Raw genomic sequence first — 14,742 nt, 5'->3', positions numbered from 1 at the left:
AGTACGTCTCCGCATTTAACGACAATCCGGTTATCCCAACGATTATTTTTTCCATATTTTGCAGTCATTTGCCGGCAATTAAAAAAAGCATAAAAAGACACTGTTAGAAATGTATATATCAGTGATTAGCGCCCTTGCATGAGTGCGTAGCAATGAGAGAAATGATCCTCAGACAGGTAGATAGAGCCAAACTGCAATGCCGACATCACGAAAATGTTTCTATACCACGTTATTGAAATTAATTTATAATTATTATTTTTTTTTTTATTTATTTATTTTTTTTTAAATAATAAATTACATTGTTTTATGCTAAAACCTATATAAACATGACAACCGTAAAAAAAAAATTTTTTTTTTTTTTTCTCCTTCTTGTTAAAGCCTCCTCCGGTCCCTTCAGCGTCGCTATAACCGGATTCCACTGTATTTATATATACTTTGTATTTGTATGTAAAATGTATGTAACTGGCAGAAGTTTTATATCAGGATGAGCAGTTGAGTCGATATAGCCTAGGCTATTGAAAATGTACACGCTAAAATTGATTTTACGTATCGTTTTTCAAGCCCAATCAAGCTTAAAAGTCTGGTCTTTAGAAAGGAATAGATCTACATGTCAAGGGAGTTCTAGAGAACCGCTTTATTGAAAAAACAAATCTGAAAGTCTGCTCCAAAGACGTAATCGTTTAATATTAATATCTCAAACATTTTAAATAAAGAAGACATGTATATTCCCTACTGGATCAACTCAGCTCGTCATCAAGAATATACATACATATATGTATGTACTGTATGGGATTTGTTACGCGTCCGTCTGCCTTGTTCATACATTTTAATTTAAAGTCATCATACTCTGATTTGCCATTTTTAATGGGCATAAAAAGGTATATAGAGTTAAATACGACATAAGCTTGACGGCTTGCCCGCACAGCCTTGATTTCCTATCATGGCATTTACATACTCGCTAATTAGCTGATATGAGATATTTATATATGTATATATATACATATGTGTCAAAACGTGTGTTTGTATAGCAATACACGATTGAGTGATAGTAGGTTGTGAAAAGCGGTCCGTTGCATTAGCAGTGTGTCGTCATTATTTAAGAAAATGGTTCATGTACGTTTAAATTTGTATGGAAATTAAGCTACTTTGACACTGTTATCTTAAAACCAGTGGAGAACCCCGCAATAAACAGATATTCCAATCATTCTGAACACATGCACACATACATAAGCATGCATCTACTAACTGTCCAGCTGGCAGCGACTGCGCTTGAGCGTCGCTGCAGTGTCGGAAAATTAATTACTAAAATTACTTGCAGTTACAGATTATTTGTGTACATAAACATAATGAATACAAACATTTTGTAGCTTACAGATTTTGGACACCACGCCCCCTTTGCTTTAATTTGTATTTCAAGTACTAGAGACTTGTGCTTTGGAATGTATATACATTTAAACATTATGATTACGTTCTAAAAGTTTCATTAAGATTGCATTTCTACAAGAGAAATTATTCAACTAATAAATTCGCATAATATTGCCCACACTGCAGCGCAGCCCAAGCGCAGTCGCTGCTTACTACGCAGTTAGCAGAGCGCGTGCTTATACGTACGTGTGGAAGCATGTGTATGTATGTGTGCATAAAAGAAGTACAGAATGATTAGAATATCAGCTTCGAGGGTTCAGGGTATCTCCTAGTAGAGCAGTCTCTTCTGGAGCCCTCTTATTTGTTTTTATTTTGGGTGGTCAACGGGAGTCTACATTTCAATTCAGTTTTATAGTTCTTCAACTAATATTATTTCTGGCATATCGGAAAATACCACTATTACTATTGAAAATTACTAAAGTATATTTCATTTTGGTTGTTTTGGAGCACTTGGCCGATATCTGGTTCAGTGCCCGCCAAGCTTTAGCTGGGATAACAGAGTACAACTGCAAACTCTGACGTCACACACAAAATTGTTAGCTAGCATTCAAAGTAATAGAGCTACTCTTTGCGCAACCTAATGAGTCTCTTAATAGTGATGGCAATACAGTGTTGCCTTGTACATATGTATGTCGGATTGTGAATATGTACACATAAACAGCTGTTTCTTGTTTCCATGCGTGTTAATGTATGTATTTATGCCTTAATGTATATATATGTATGTATGTATATATATATGCGTACACACATACATATGTACACATTACACTGTTTGATTAGCTAGCTAGGTTTTATTTCAAACTGTTCCCGCATTTAGGCACCCACACTCACACATACACGTATGGCTACATAACAATACAGTTATATTTTTAGGCATTTACGAGTTCAACAGTTAATTTGTGCTTACATGCTACGCAGTCCCGTGCAGCACGTATTGAAGGTCCACATCATGAACTTGATGTACGGCTTGTTTAGTCACCGCATGTGGCCAAGTTCTCTCCATGTTAATAGTTTTAAGGCTCAAGACGAATCGTCTTGCGGCTATCAAGCTCTAAAAACTTCACCTACTGTGGCAGAGCGAACGCGAAAGTTTAGCTGCCTTCTAAAGTATCAACGTGTCGTTTCTTACGTGAGTAGCTCTTGTTCGTGTATGTCCTTTACAAGCTTCTCCTTCCGATTCGGAATTCGATCGAAATTATTCAATACGTTCTGATGAATTAATTGTATAAATTATTCTCTATATACGATTTCATTTTCCGGTCTTAATTTAGGTTTCCAAACCAAGTTCTTCAATTTTTTTTTCGATTATAATTATACTTATATACTTCTAATTGAACTTATAGTTAGGTCAAATTATTTATTATATTTTAAACAAGTTATTTAAAATGTAAATCTACAGTAGTGCCTTAGGTTTTCAGTTCTGCAAAATTATGTATGTATTCTCGGTCATCGTACTTAATATTAGTTTTTTTGATTAAGGTGGGTAAGCATAACTTGAATACCAAAACTGCTGCATTTCATAGCGATGCGTGCAACTGTACTTTTTCTAATCAATCTACAGACTACGAAACATTCTATTCCCCATATTTATTTAGAATTGATACTTCTGGTTTCCAATTACTACTACGAATTACTTTTAGTCGGACACTAAGGAACTCTTGCATTTTTTAAAGCTATATCCAAGTCGGATCTGTAAGCAGCTTATGTGGTTGACCAAAGCTAAAACACCGAGCATGTATGAGTGAGCAACCACTATTAAGCTGCACATAAAGGTCTTTCTATTTCTCTCTATCTGTGCTGGACTCAGAAAAGCTTAGGAAAGCTTCACCCAGAAACTCCCTTTTACAACTATTGCAAGCTGTTCTGTAAATCGCATGCGCAGTAAACCGACCCGAACATCACCCGACTTCCAAGTGCGGCTCATCTGTTTATTCTCACACGCTCTCTTGCCATCTCCCTATTTGTTTTTTTCTCTTTTTGTGTGTGTATTCCATTTCAATACAGATGAATTTTATGCACTCCCGTAGTAGCTGTTCCTGTGTACCATTATCTACAAGTTCTGTGGGAGTAAACACACTCTCGCATAGAAACACATGCACACGGATACTCACAAGCTCGAGAGAGCTCGTGCGAGAGTTGTGTAGGTGCCGTTAAGAAGCAGAGTTTAATAAGATGTAGTATACTTTTCAGCGTTTTCCTATTCAGACCAATTCAGTGGCAGGCCTTTGTTAATAAGTGAAGATTTGGTTAAAATATAAATAAACATTTTCAAATACATATAAAGTAGCCTTTAGATCGCAAAAACTAATGTGGCAGTAATCACAGCTGTTTAGTATATTCAATTTCAACAAAAACAAAATCAACATCTAACTTCGAGTACAATGAAAAACAAACGAAACCAAAATACGTAAACCCTATATGTTGTTATACATACTAATGTAGGGGAATACATAAAATGATATAATTGTGTCACATGACGGCACTGTGTTTCTTTCATTGTTGCATTTTGAGTGTGCAGATTTTAATATAATATACATTTCAATACATGCATATATATATTACACACATATCTATATATCTATATATATATATATATATAATTGACATCAATGTACCGCACAGCTCTAGCGTGTTTGATATATCCTTCAAGATCTGTTTTTTTTTCTTTATAACCATTATAATAAAATTTCATATTGAAAATGCTAAACCGCCTTCTTTAGCGCTCAAAGTGTGTTGAAGTTTTTGTACAGACTAATATATTATCTTATGTCTTACTCATACAATATGTAATTTTCTCGAATGTTACTATCCACAAAGTTACCGTGGAATCTGAATATTTAACTAACTTCTTAAATACACCTTTCCTCTGCGATAAGTCACAAGGCTGAGACATCTGCTATAATACCTATATAATTTTATGTCATAGTCCTAAAATCAGCAGTCGTGAAAACGTGAAATTGGGCGAAAGTATGTAATCACACAATATATTTCCGCCGTACAAATGCATATATTTTTTGAATTTATATATTATTTAGTCGGGATGTCATCAACAACAGCAACAAATACACCGATGCCATTTAAGCCTTCATCAGTTGCAGAAGCCGACTTGCTGTTGCAGTCATCATTCGCGGTGCCAGCCACCAAAGCCATTAATATATCTGTAATTGAAGGAGTCGAGGCCAAAGCGGAACCTTACAGCGTGGCTGCAAATGCATTGCACAGTCAATTTAAAATCAAGCAACAATTGAAACAGCAAGAACTGGATGCAGCTAAGGTTAAAGAGCTTCAAAACCATCGACAACACCTTCATCAGCAGACCCAGCAGACCCAGCAGCCCGAGCAGCAGCAACAACTGGATGCAGCTAAGGTCAAAGAGCTGCAGAACCATCGGCAACACCAACATCAGCAGCCCCAGCCGTCCCAGCAGCATTCACAATTGAGTTTGTTTAGCGACAATCTGTCCATGTCCATGTCCAGATTGAATCTAAATAATGGCAGCATGGCATCGATCAGAAGCGAGCAACAACTATGTCAGCTCTACAATTCGCAACAGCATTCGGATTATATTATCTCAGACTATATGGATAAGATTGCAACACGAATTAGTTTGCTAGAAACAGAGCTGAAATTTGCATGGCGGGCTCTTGATTTGCTGTCAAACGAGTATGGCAAAATTTGGACCAGATTGGAGAAATTGGAAAACATCTCTGCAGAACAGCAATCTGTAGTTGGAAATCTAATGGGTCTCATTCAAACGAAGCAGCAAGAAGAACTGCAGCTGCCAAATTCCCAAATTCCGTTTGCAGAATTTATAGCAGGAAGTCAACTGTTGCCCATGGAATTGGAATTGGATGAAAATATGGTTATATTGAATGAATCGAAGGCAGAAAAATCCAAGTTTCGTCATATCCTGGAGGGATTCAAAGTGAATCATGATGATCTATATTTAGACGAAGCCGGTGCCTATGCCTTAGATATGGATAATAACAGTGAAAACCACTATCTGCAAGTTAATAAAACAGACCACCTACTGAAGGATCAGCAGCAACAGCAGCAAAAGCAGCTACAGCTGGATGAATGCGATTGGCTAGTAAATGCAGCTGATGTGAATCAGAGTGCCGCTCGAGCTCGATCCCGAGCAAAACTTTACTCCGAATCGGATCTGCTGATGTACGAACAGCAACAGATAATGGCCAACAATGCCAGAGCCGAATTATTGCAGGAATTTCTGAACGGCCAAAGAGTGCTGGAAGAAGTAGCTGCATCGGCATCAACATCAGCGTCGGCAACCATTGACTGTAGTTTGCGTAATATACAAAGTCCTAAGAGATCATCTCAGGAATTGTTAGCTAATACGTCTTCTGAACTCGACCAGCTCGCTGATGAGGTGAATTTTTTTCGTTTAACAGCCGTTAAATCCGGCCAGGGTGGGAACGAGATAGTACCGATAGAAGACCCTGGAGGTACGACAAACGATTGTGAGATAAATGAAAACTTCTACAAGAATTTAAACGAAGCATATCGCGACAACGATATGACTACTGAAATAAGTAATGTGGAACGATTGCTACAGCAGTCCGAAATAGCTCACGACTCATTGACTAATGAACAATTACCCGTTCCGCTTATGCTAGCCGAGACTACTACGAATTTTAGCAAAGAAACAACGGAGACAACGGCATTTAAAGGTAAGGAATTGCGAAAACATCGAAAAAAGAAACATCACAAGAACGAAATGGATATGATAAACAATTTGAAACATATTCTTGCCCAAGCATCCAATACGGATAAGACACCTGATTCAAATTCAAATAACACTCAGTTGGATTTGTCATCGGATGGAAACTTTGGAGGCACGACAATTTTCTCATCACCGGAAGATGCGCGTGAAGAAAATATTGCTGTACTAGATGCCATGACTGATGTTATAATAAGGGAAATAAATAAAATAAGCGATCTACAATCATTATCGGGATCCCAAATACTTAAGCTACGGCAGACAATCAGAGCTGAGCAAACTTTCTTTGAGAAACTGAATCAAGTGGACAAGCATCTAACGTTACTTCTCTTAAATCCTGTCACGATGGCTGAAGAGCTGAGACGTTTGCGGGTTATTGAAGTTGATCAAAAATTTGAGCTGGTAATGAAAAAATTCGAGAAAAATATCGATACCTTAAAGAAACTAGTTGGAAATTCGTTTGAGCAATATAAAATAAAGAAAAACACACAATTAAATGCCAAATCCGTTGCCCATTCCAAATACAATTCAGAATCATTTTCAAATTCTAATTCAAATGTGATTTCAAACATAATTCAAGTTGGCTCCGACTCACAGACCGCAACTTCTTCGAATGATTATAGCGCCCATTTGTTACGTAATAATTCTGATTTGGATGAACAATTGAAGTTATTAGAGACCCAGGAAATCGAAATAAATCGTAAACAAAATATTGATAAAATTACAAAAAATCGTGAGTTCGAACTGGAAGCGGTCAAGAGCCGAGAACCCTTATTGTCGAGCCCAAGTCCAAATGATCAGCAGCAGAAGAGTTTCAGTTTTGCTGAACAGCCTTTAACAAATATTTACAATCAAGATGAGTATATAAGGTCGTTAAAAAAAAGTCTTGAAAGACATAATAGTATGCTGTTCCTTTTACATTTACAAAATCCCGATAAGCACAAAGAAGCCGCTATCACCGACTTGGACGATATATTGTTGGGAATAAGCGGCTCAAGTCCTCCACCGCCAGCGCCCAATGATAATGTATTCGACAATTTATTGGACATACCTGGTGCTAATATATTTGCCCAACAGCTGCTTAAGCCACAGCAGCAGCCGCTGCAACAACAGCCACAACTACGAGGTAAATCTGACTCTGTGCTATCGTCTATGAGTGGCTGCTCATCAAATTCGAATGAGAATACCAGTTTTGGCAAATGCAATGATATAACTGTGGAAATGATACAGATGATGATAGAGCTACAGACGAGTGCCGGCCTCAAGTTAAATAAGTTGAATAAAGTTAATAATATTAATGCGGACTCAAATATCGATATTAATATGTATCAGCAGCCAAAATTGGATAGCGATTATGTATTTAGCGAGGAGAACCTCAACTATATACATGAGCTATCCAAAAATATACCAATTTGCTCAGCATATGAAAATAAATCAATGTTTTCCGAGTCGAATGCGAATCAGCGTTCTAATGAACCAATTTCAACAATTGATGAAATGCTCAAATGGGATCAACGGAAGATTCAGTCGAACAAAAAAACAACTAAACTATTTTCGGATGACAACAATATGAATGTCAGTGCAACAAGCACAAAGCCCTTCATAATGCCTGATATTTTGGAAAACGAATTGTCGCAGGACCTGAAAAGATCGATAATCTCAACAAATGGCTATATGGAAACGGATATTGATCAAACACCCCAAAGCCACGCTCTAACGGATCGTCTCGTTTATTATCCCACGTTCAATGGAATTTCTGACTATAACAGCAGCAATAATCTGGATTATTTGGGACTTTGTCATCAGTCGAATAATCATCATCAGTCATCATCGTCGGTGTCATCATTGCACATCAGTCAGCATGAGCCGTCAAGCTCAAAGAAGTCGGCGGACTCTCAACAGCTTTATTCGGCTCGATCATACAAATCGTATGGCAAAACCATCGAATCGAAGCCTCCTAAAGTTTGGAATAAGTTGTCCAATCTGTTGCCGGACAATCTGAAACTGAAGCGATATACGAGATATAAACGCTCTCAGTCGCTGCCTGGTGGCGACGCCGGTATTGGTCAGCGAAACTCACAAATGCCGGTTCGTGGCCAGGCTGGTTCGTATCCGTTTGCCAAAGGGACTGCTTCTGTCACTGGCACCTTGAGTGCAACAATTGATCCAATTGGAAGTCAACGTGAGGACCTAACAAAGCGTATTCAAAAATTACCAATGCGTATAATGCGACGAGCAACTGATTCTAGTGCCGTTTTAGCTTCTAAGCAAAAGAAACAACGTTCATTCTCTAACAAAATGAATAGGATAATGCAGAAGGCAAAATCATATAAACGGCACAGCTTCAACCTGCGCCACGGATCTAGCATTTCAGATACCGAATTAGAAAACACAATTTTTACACCTTCCGAGGAGGAGTCGACTAATGAAATTGACACCACAAGACACAAAGACAATGATTATGATTATAATAATGGTGATGATGATGACGATGATGATGAAGATGACGATGATGATGATGAGGAACATCAGCACGATTGGCATAGTTCGATTCCTACTGCGAGTGATTCTTATATTGAGAATAGCAATGTGGATGCTCGTGCTAATCAGGAAATTAATCTGTTTGCTGTTGTTGGAGACTTAAAAAGAAATGCTCTTATTGCGGTCGATGACCAGAAGTGGCAGAGCTTGGAAAGCTTCGAGCGACAGCAAGAAGAAGTCCTGCCGGAGAAGAAGGTAAATGTCACTGCTCAACCATTAATTAGCTCAAGAGATTACGATGGAGTTGATGCTGCTTCAGCTATATCAGCTATTGCCTTAACTTCGGCTGATGTCAGCGCAGCGTCTACCATAGATATTGCTTCAACTTCTCCCTTAGATGTTTCTATAGTTGATGCTTCGGAGGACATCAATGATTGCTCGCAAGCAGCGTATGAGCCTAAAATATTTAATGTTCCCTCACTCATGGTGGCAATGACGTCGTCGGATATTAGCGAACCACAGTTAACTGAACATAATCATCAAGATCTACAACAGCATCAGCATCATCATGTGCAGTCGTTAGACATACCTAACAGTCTCAACTATGTCTCATTGAGGGAGGACGATGACAATCGTAGTCAACATTCCGGGCGCACGTTGTCCTCGTCACGTCGCCAGAGCACCGAGGATAGCATTGACACAGATGACGAATACTTTTGCTATGAGCTGCGACATTTGGAGGAGCTCGAAGCTGAAGCGTTGGCAAAAGCTGGGCCTGAGCAAAATAGTTACGCGCAGCATTCAGACAATGAAGTTCTCTTTACGCAAATTGGTCAGTTGGTGTTGGGGGATAGCGTTTGTTGTACAGAAAGTACAGAAAGTGACTACGTCCCAGATGAGACGGTTAAGCTCAGGATGTCTGAGGTTTTGAACGAGCTAAGATGCGTTGTTCAACTGAAACCGGCGGATACAGATGGTCGTCCTCCGAAGCCAGATGAGTCCGAATTACTGGGGAAACAGAAACAAAAAAAGTTAGTTCAAGTCTCAGATATGCATAGAGCTTGGCAGGACGTTAATAATGAATATCAGCTGCCTATCAGCTCCAAATCACAAGAGATAGCAATAGGAACAGCAGCATCAGTAGAAACACAAGTTAGCACACAAGTCAACAAAAAGATGCAGCGAAAAGGCGACATTTCAAAAACTACTAGCCAAAGACAGGACGAGTTGCAATCGGCATCAAGTTCATCATACTCATCAAGCGACGATGAGCATGAGTACGAATACAAGCAAAAGCACAGATCATACCCTCCACCCTCTCCTCTTCAGTTAGACGATGATCAGCCAATTGAGTCATCTAGTGCTACATCTGGTCCGGATACGCCAGCAGCTCAAAGTGATGAAATGGATGACAATTTAGATGAAAATGGTGCTGCCTATGCGCAACCAGACACCGATCCAGATATTGTTCAGAAGGATAATGCAGAAAAAGAAGCAGCTGCATCCGCCGAGTTTCCAGAAGTGAGGTCCGAGCTAATCGACATACATAAGAGCGTTGTGAATGTAGCGAACTCCCCGGAGAGTAATTTGCCAGCCGCCGATTCGACAACAGTTGTCAATGCGTCGCCTTTTAAGCTTATTAGTTTTGACTCAAGTGTCGAGGGGTCTCAGGTGGCTGCCCCAAACAGTGCTGGCATTAACTTGGGCACAAGCAAATGGAAATTGTTAAAAACTTTGAAGGAGCGTAAAATCGAGGAGAGAAACAATCTGGATAAAATGAAGGAAGAAGAAATGACTAAAGACAAGGAGAAGGTACAATTTGGAAGTGTATATATATAAATAAATAAATAAGTTTAATTATATATGTATAAATAAATAATGCAATATTCTTTCTGTATGTAGTCTTGACTCTTCTAAAAATTGATAATTCTAACTTCTAACCCTCGAGAGTTTTATGACGCCTAAATTGAGCCCTAAATCTGTTAAAGATACATTACTGGACTTTTATAAGATTGTGTACATTTCATAGGGATTAGCTATAAGAATGTTTTTGAATTTCACCTTATCTATTAGCTTAGATTTTGCAGTCTTAAATATCCAATAAATAATAGTCATTTAATTGTAATAATAATAATAGTAATAATAATAACAATAATAATAATAATTATAATAACAATACTTCACATATTTATTTGATAGAATGGCACCGGCACAGGGGATGTGGGCCTACGCTCCAATGGGCATCCGGGGGATAATCCATTCTACAGCAATATTGACAGTATGCCGGATATACGTCCACGGCGTAAATCAATTCCCCTTGTTTCTGAGCTGGTAAGTTTGATTGTTCAAATCTGTAACACAGACTTAAAAGCATATATGTCTCTATATAATATATATATACTCCTTTACTATATTAATTTGCATATACTATATACACATCGACATCAATTAAAATTATTAAATTGAAAACACTTTATGGCCTTTTATACGGATGTTAAATGTTTGTTTTCTTTTGTACGATCAAAATTATTTAAATGGACCACAGGTGCTCAAGGTATACAACGATTATCGAATTCTCAACACTATTTTCAAATTTTCCATTTCGATTTCAATTTTAATTCACCTATTGTTAACGACTATTATAAAGTATTCACAATTTTCGCAGTTTTGCATTTGTTTTTATTAAATTGTAGTATTCATATCAATATATATAAATGTAAATACATATATATATATATATATATATATATATATATATATATATATATATATATATATATATATATATATATATATATATATATATATATATATATATATCTAATTTACTGTTACCATATATATTTTATTTATAATAAAGTTTACTTAGACGGCTCAAATTAGTTCTTGATTTTATTTTATTTTATTGAAGATGCGTTACCACATACGTACATACGTTAATTGTAGTGTTGCTAAATGGATCAACAAAACTTATGGAAAGCTTATAATGTAGTATATAGTATAGTCACAAATTCAAAATTGAATTCAATCATTCTTAAACGTATTAAACTGGTCTGGCATGCGTTAGTTCGGTGCTTGCAAAAGCCAATTGCTTAAAATAGTTTACGTAAAGTATTAAATAGAATATGCCAGTCCAGATGTACGTTAATATTACTGTTCTTTGGATTTTATCTGCCATAATATGCTATTATTTTCTTACACGTAATAAATATTGTGAATCATTATTTTTTGTATTGCTATATATGTATAGCAAATCTCTAGGGCTACTCTTAAAATCGGGGAATCTCGATGAGAGCACTAGATTTTTACTATTCTATATAGATATATGTATGTACGTACCATATGCACTTGCTAAAATATTTAAAAGCAGTTAAAAGTTTATTTTATTTTAGTAACTGAATTTTTTTATGTGTTCAAATTTCTTTGCTTAAATTGTTGCATTTTTGCAATAATTAAGATTAGCATTAATATTACAATATTCGACAAATAATTATAATTCTACTTTCGAACTTCACTTATCAATTAGAACGTTCCTCTCATATTTTAATTCGATATTGTATATACATATATATAGACAATGGCAGCCACAAAACGGAATGCTGGACTCACATCAGCAGTGCCCCGGGCAACGCTCAATGATGAAGAACTGGTAAGAGGCTCGATATTACATATTCATATATGTATGTATGTATGTATGTATATATTATATTATTTCCAATATTTTTATGTTAATATATAAATGAATAGAATAAATACATTGCACATATTTAATAAGTAAGAAAGCTCTAGTCGAGACTGCTCGACATCGAGATCCCCTGAACCCTTCGTGAAACTGATATTTCAATAATTCTTAACGTCTTTCTGCTTACAAAAGAAACACACACAAACACAGACACATATGTACATATGTATGTATGTATGTATACGCAGGCACACATAAATACGCATGGCCTGCAGTATGTTGCAGTGTGGGCCTACTATGGAGTTTAATTGGTTAATAGCTTTTGTGGATGGAGAAGATACATGAAACTTTCAGATCGTGATTATAAAAAGCAAAGCACGTTTCTATTTTGTAGAAATATGTACATACGTATTATACACATTTTCGTGCAGGCGGTTGGATATAGGGGTGGGGGTAGGGACACGATATCGAATGAAAAGTATCGATCGTCTACTTATAAGCGGTGTTGCCGTTTTGGATGATTTTCGGCCAAATCTGGCTTATTTTCAAGTGCGATTGCAGAATAATTGGGAAATCGCGAATAGCGGAAAATCAGGCTTATGTATGAATCAAATCAGCTAGTACATGTTTTGTTTAATATCTGATACTAGTTACCGATTAATAGACAAACTAACAAGCTGGCAACTATTAAAGGCTAACATCACAAGTTCTGCAATACTTTCATCTCTAACATATAGTGGTTAGATAGATTTGCATACATTCGTTACCTTGGTGGAATGCCGAAGTTTAAGGGTCAATTTAATAAAATATCAAATAAGAAATAGAATGAAAATTGATACGTTAAACTTAATATCAACCATAAGGTAAAAATTTACAGAATTACAGTCTCATTAAAACAGAAACTCATATTTTTAAAAATTTCCATCCGAATTGAGCCGAGATAACTGATGATGTTTTGATTACAGAATTTTTCTAAACTGTCTCAAATCGATCGCAACCAAGGAATATTTAAGTTATGAGACCGAAGAGTCTGTAGACTATCTATTGACAGATTTATCATCAATGTAAACATTTAAAATGTATAATGTTAAATTTTCTATTATTTTCGTTTTGTTTTTCATGAATATAAAATGTTATATTACAATATTTGTACGTGTATCTATGTATTACAATATATAAAAAAAAAACAAAATAATGAACATTTCTAAAATATTAGCTTATTTTTCAGCTAATTGTTTCTGGGATTTAGCTTATTTTTGCTTATATTTTGTCCTGATTCAGCTATTTTTTCTCGGGAACAAACGGCAACACTGCTTATAAGAAGTATCAAAAGAAAAGCATTGATGTTGCAAGGTATTTATATTTGGGCAGTAACCGTTGAACACAAAGACCGAACAAGTAGTGTAAAGCATTTTCCACAATTTTTTTTCGAGCATTGCGTTCTACCACTAACCACAGAACACATAAACCGGACAAACTGTGTAAAACATCTTGCATACGTTTTTTTTTAAATTAGCGCCCCAGACAACTTCGTATTTGCTCGGCTCCTCACTTTTAGCTTCGGGTTACTAACGTATACGAAATCATGCTCTCGACCGAGATGGTCAAATGTTGAACAAAAAACGCTCCTATGCTCAATTTGTTTTTTAAATGCTTTAGAGTACTTATTCGGTCTATGTGATCTACAGTGTTGCTAACATTTTAATGTCCGTAAAAAAAGTCTATCCACAAGAAAAGTTATTAAGCAATTAAGTTCCAATAGTAGGCACACACTGCAGCCAATGAATCTTTATCCGTGCGTGCGTATGTGTGTGTGTGTGCATGAATGTATGTATGTGTTGTTTTTCGTGTACTTTGGAGGCACTTTAAATAATGCTGATTTGATTTTAAACAAGTAAGAAAACTCTAGTCGAGAATGCTCCACTACGAGATCCACTGAACCCTTGGAGCATTAGGTATTTCAAAAATTTTTCGCGTTTTTCTGCTTACACAAGAAACACACACACACACGCGCGCACACACACACACACAGACACATACACACACAAGCACCCACGCATAAACACGCATGGGCTGCAGTGTGCGTTAATTGTTTAATAACTTTTTTTGTGGACATACGATCGTCATGCAACTTTCAGATTATGAATATAACATGGATATGTATGTATTTGCCAAAGCACAAGTCTCTATTATTTGAAATACGCCTTTTACAAAAGTGAGGGTGAGGGGGTGGATATAGAGGTGGGGGGTAAATTTTAACAAAAAACGAAATTGTATAAATTGCATATAAGCATACCTTAAAAATTTGGAGACTCTAGCAATAAAGGTGTAGAAGATATAATTTTATAACTGGTTTTCGATAAGTTTTTTTATCGATAAAAAATAACGGGATGAGATCGATTTTTAATGATAAAGT

General features: G+C 36.5%; 1 protein-coding gene and 1 long non-coding RNA gene across 15 annotated transcripts in view; one reads left to right on the top strand and one right to left on the bottom strand.

The window, feature by feature from the left end:
• Positions 1 to 14,742, top strand: part of unc-13 (protein unc13 homolog) — a 45,344-nt gene that overhangs the window by 6,341 nt on the left and 24,261 nt on the right. For 5 of the 14 annotated variants that reach the window (XM_089472651.1, XM_089472650.1, XM_089472655.1 and 2 more), the window contains 3 exons: positions 10,844 to 10,975; positions 11,190 to 11,198; positions 12,219 to 12,293. In XM_089472651.1, coding sequence (XP_089328777.1) covers positions 10,844 to 10,975; positions 11,190 to 11,198; positions 12,219 to 12,293 — 216 coding nt within the window. Of the gene's footprint in view, positions 1 to 3,576; positions 3,661 to 3,816; positions 4,393 to 4,460; positions 10,457 to 10,843; positions 10,976 to 11,189; positions 11,199 to 12,218; positions 12,294 to 14,742 lie in introns of those variants that run through there. The other 9 variants (XM_089472641.1, XM_089472644.1, XM_089472645.1 and 6 more) reach the window with 6 other exon arrangements.
• Positions 10,741 to 12,849, bottom strand: LOC149268297 (uncharacterized). Its single transcript, XR_016270770.1, has 2 exons — positions 12,735 to 12,849; positions 10,741 to 11,007 (listed from the first exon to the last, which is right to left on the bottom strand). It is a non-coding gene; the product is annotated as an uncharacterized LOC149268297 (long non-coding RNA).

Source organism: Drosophila arizonae, chromosome 6, assembly GCF_054131065.1.
Source record: "Drosophila arizonae isolate 15081-1271.41 chromosome 6, UAZ_ARI_1.0, whole genome shotgun sequence".
NCBI classification, from domain to species: Eukaryota; Metazoa; Arthropoda; class Insecta; order Diptera; family Drosophilidae; genus Drosophila; species Drosophila arizonae.
The sequence above is the reverse complement of the archived record's forward strand: the minus strand, read 5'-3'. Positions and strand labels throughout refer to the sequence as shown.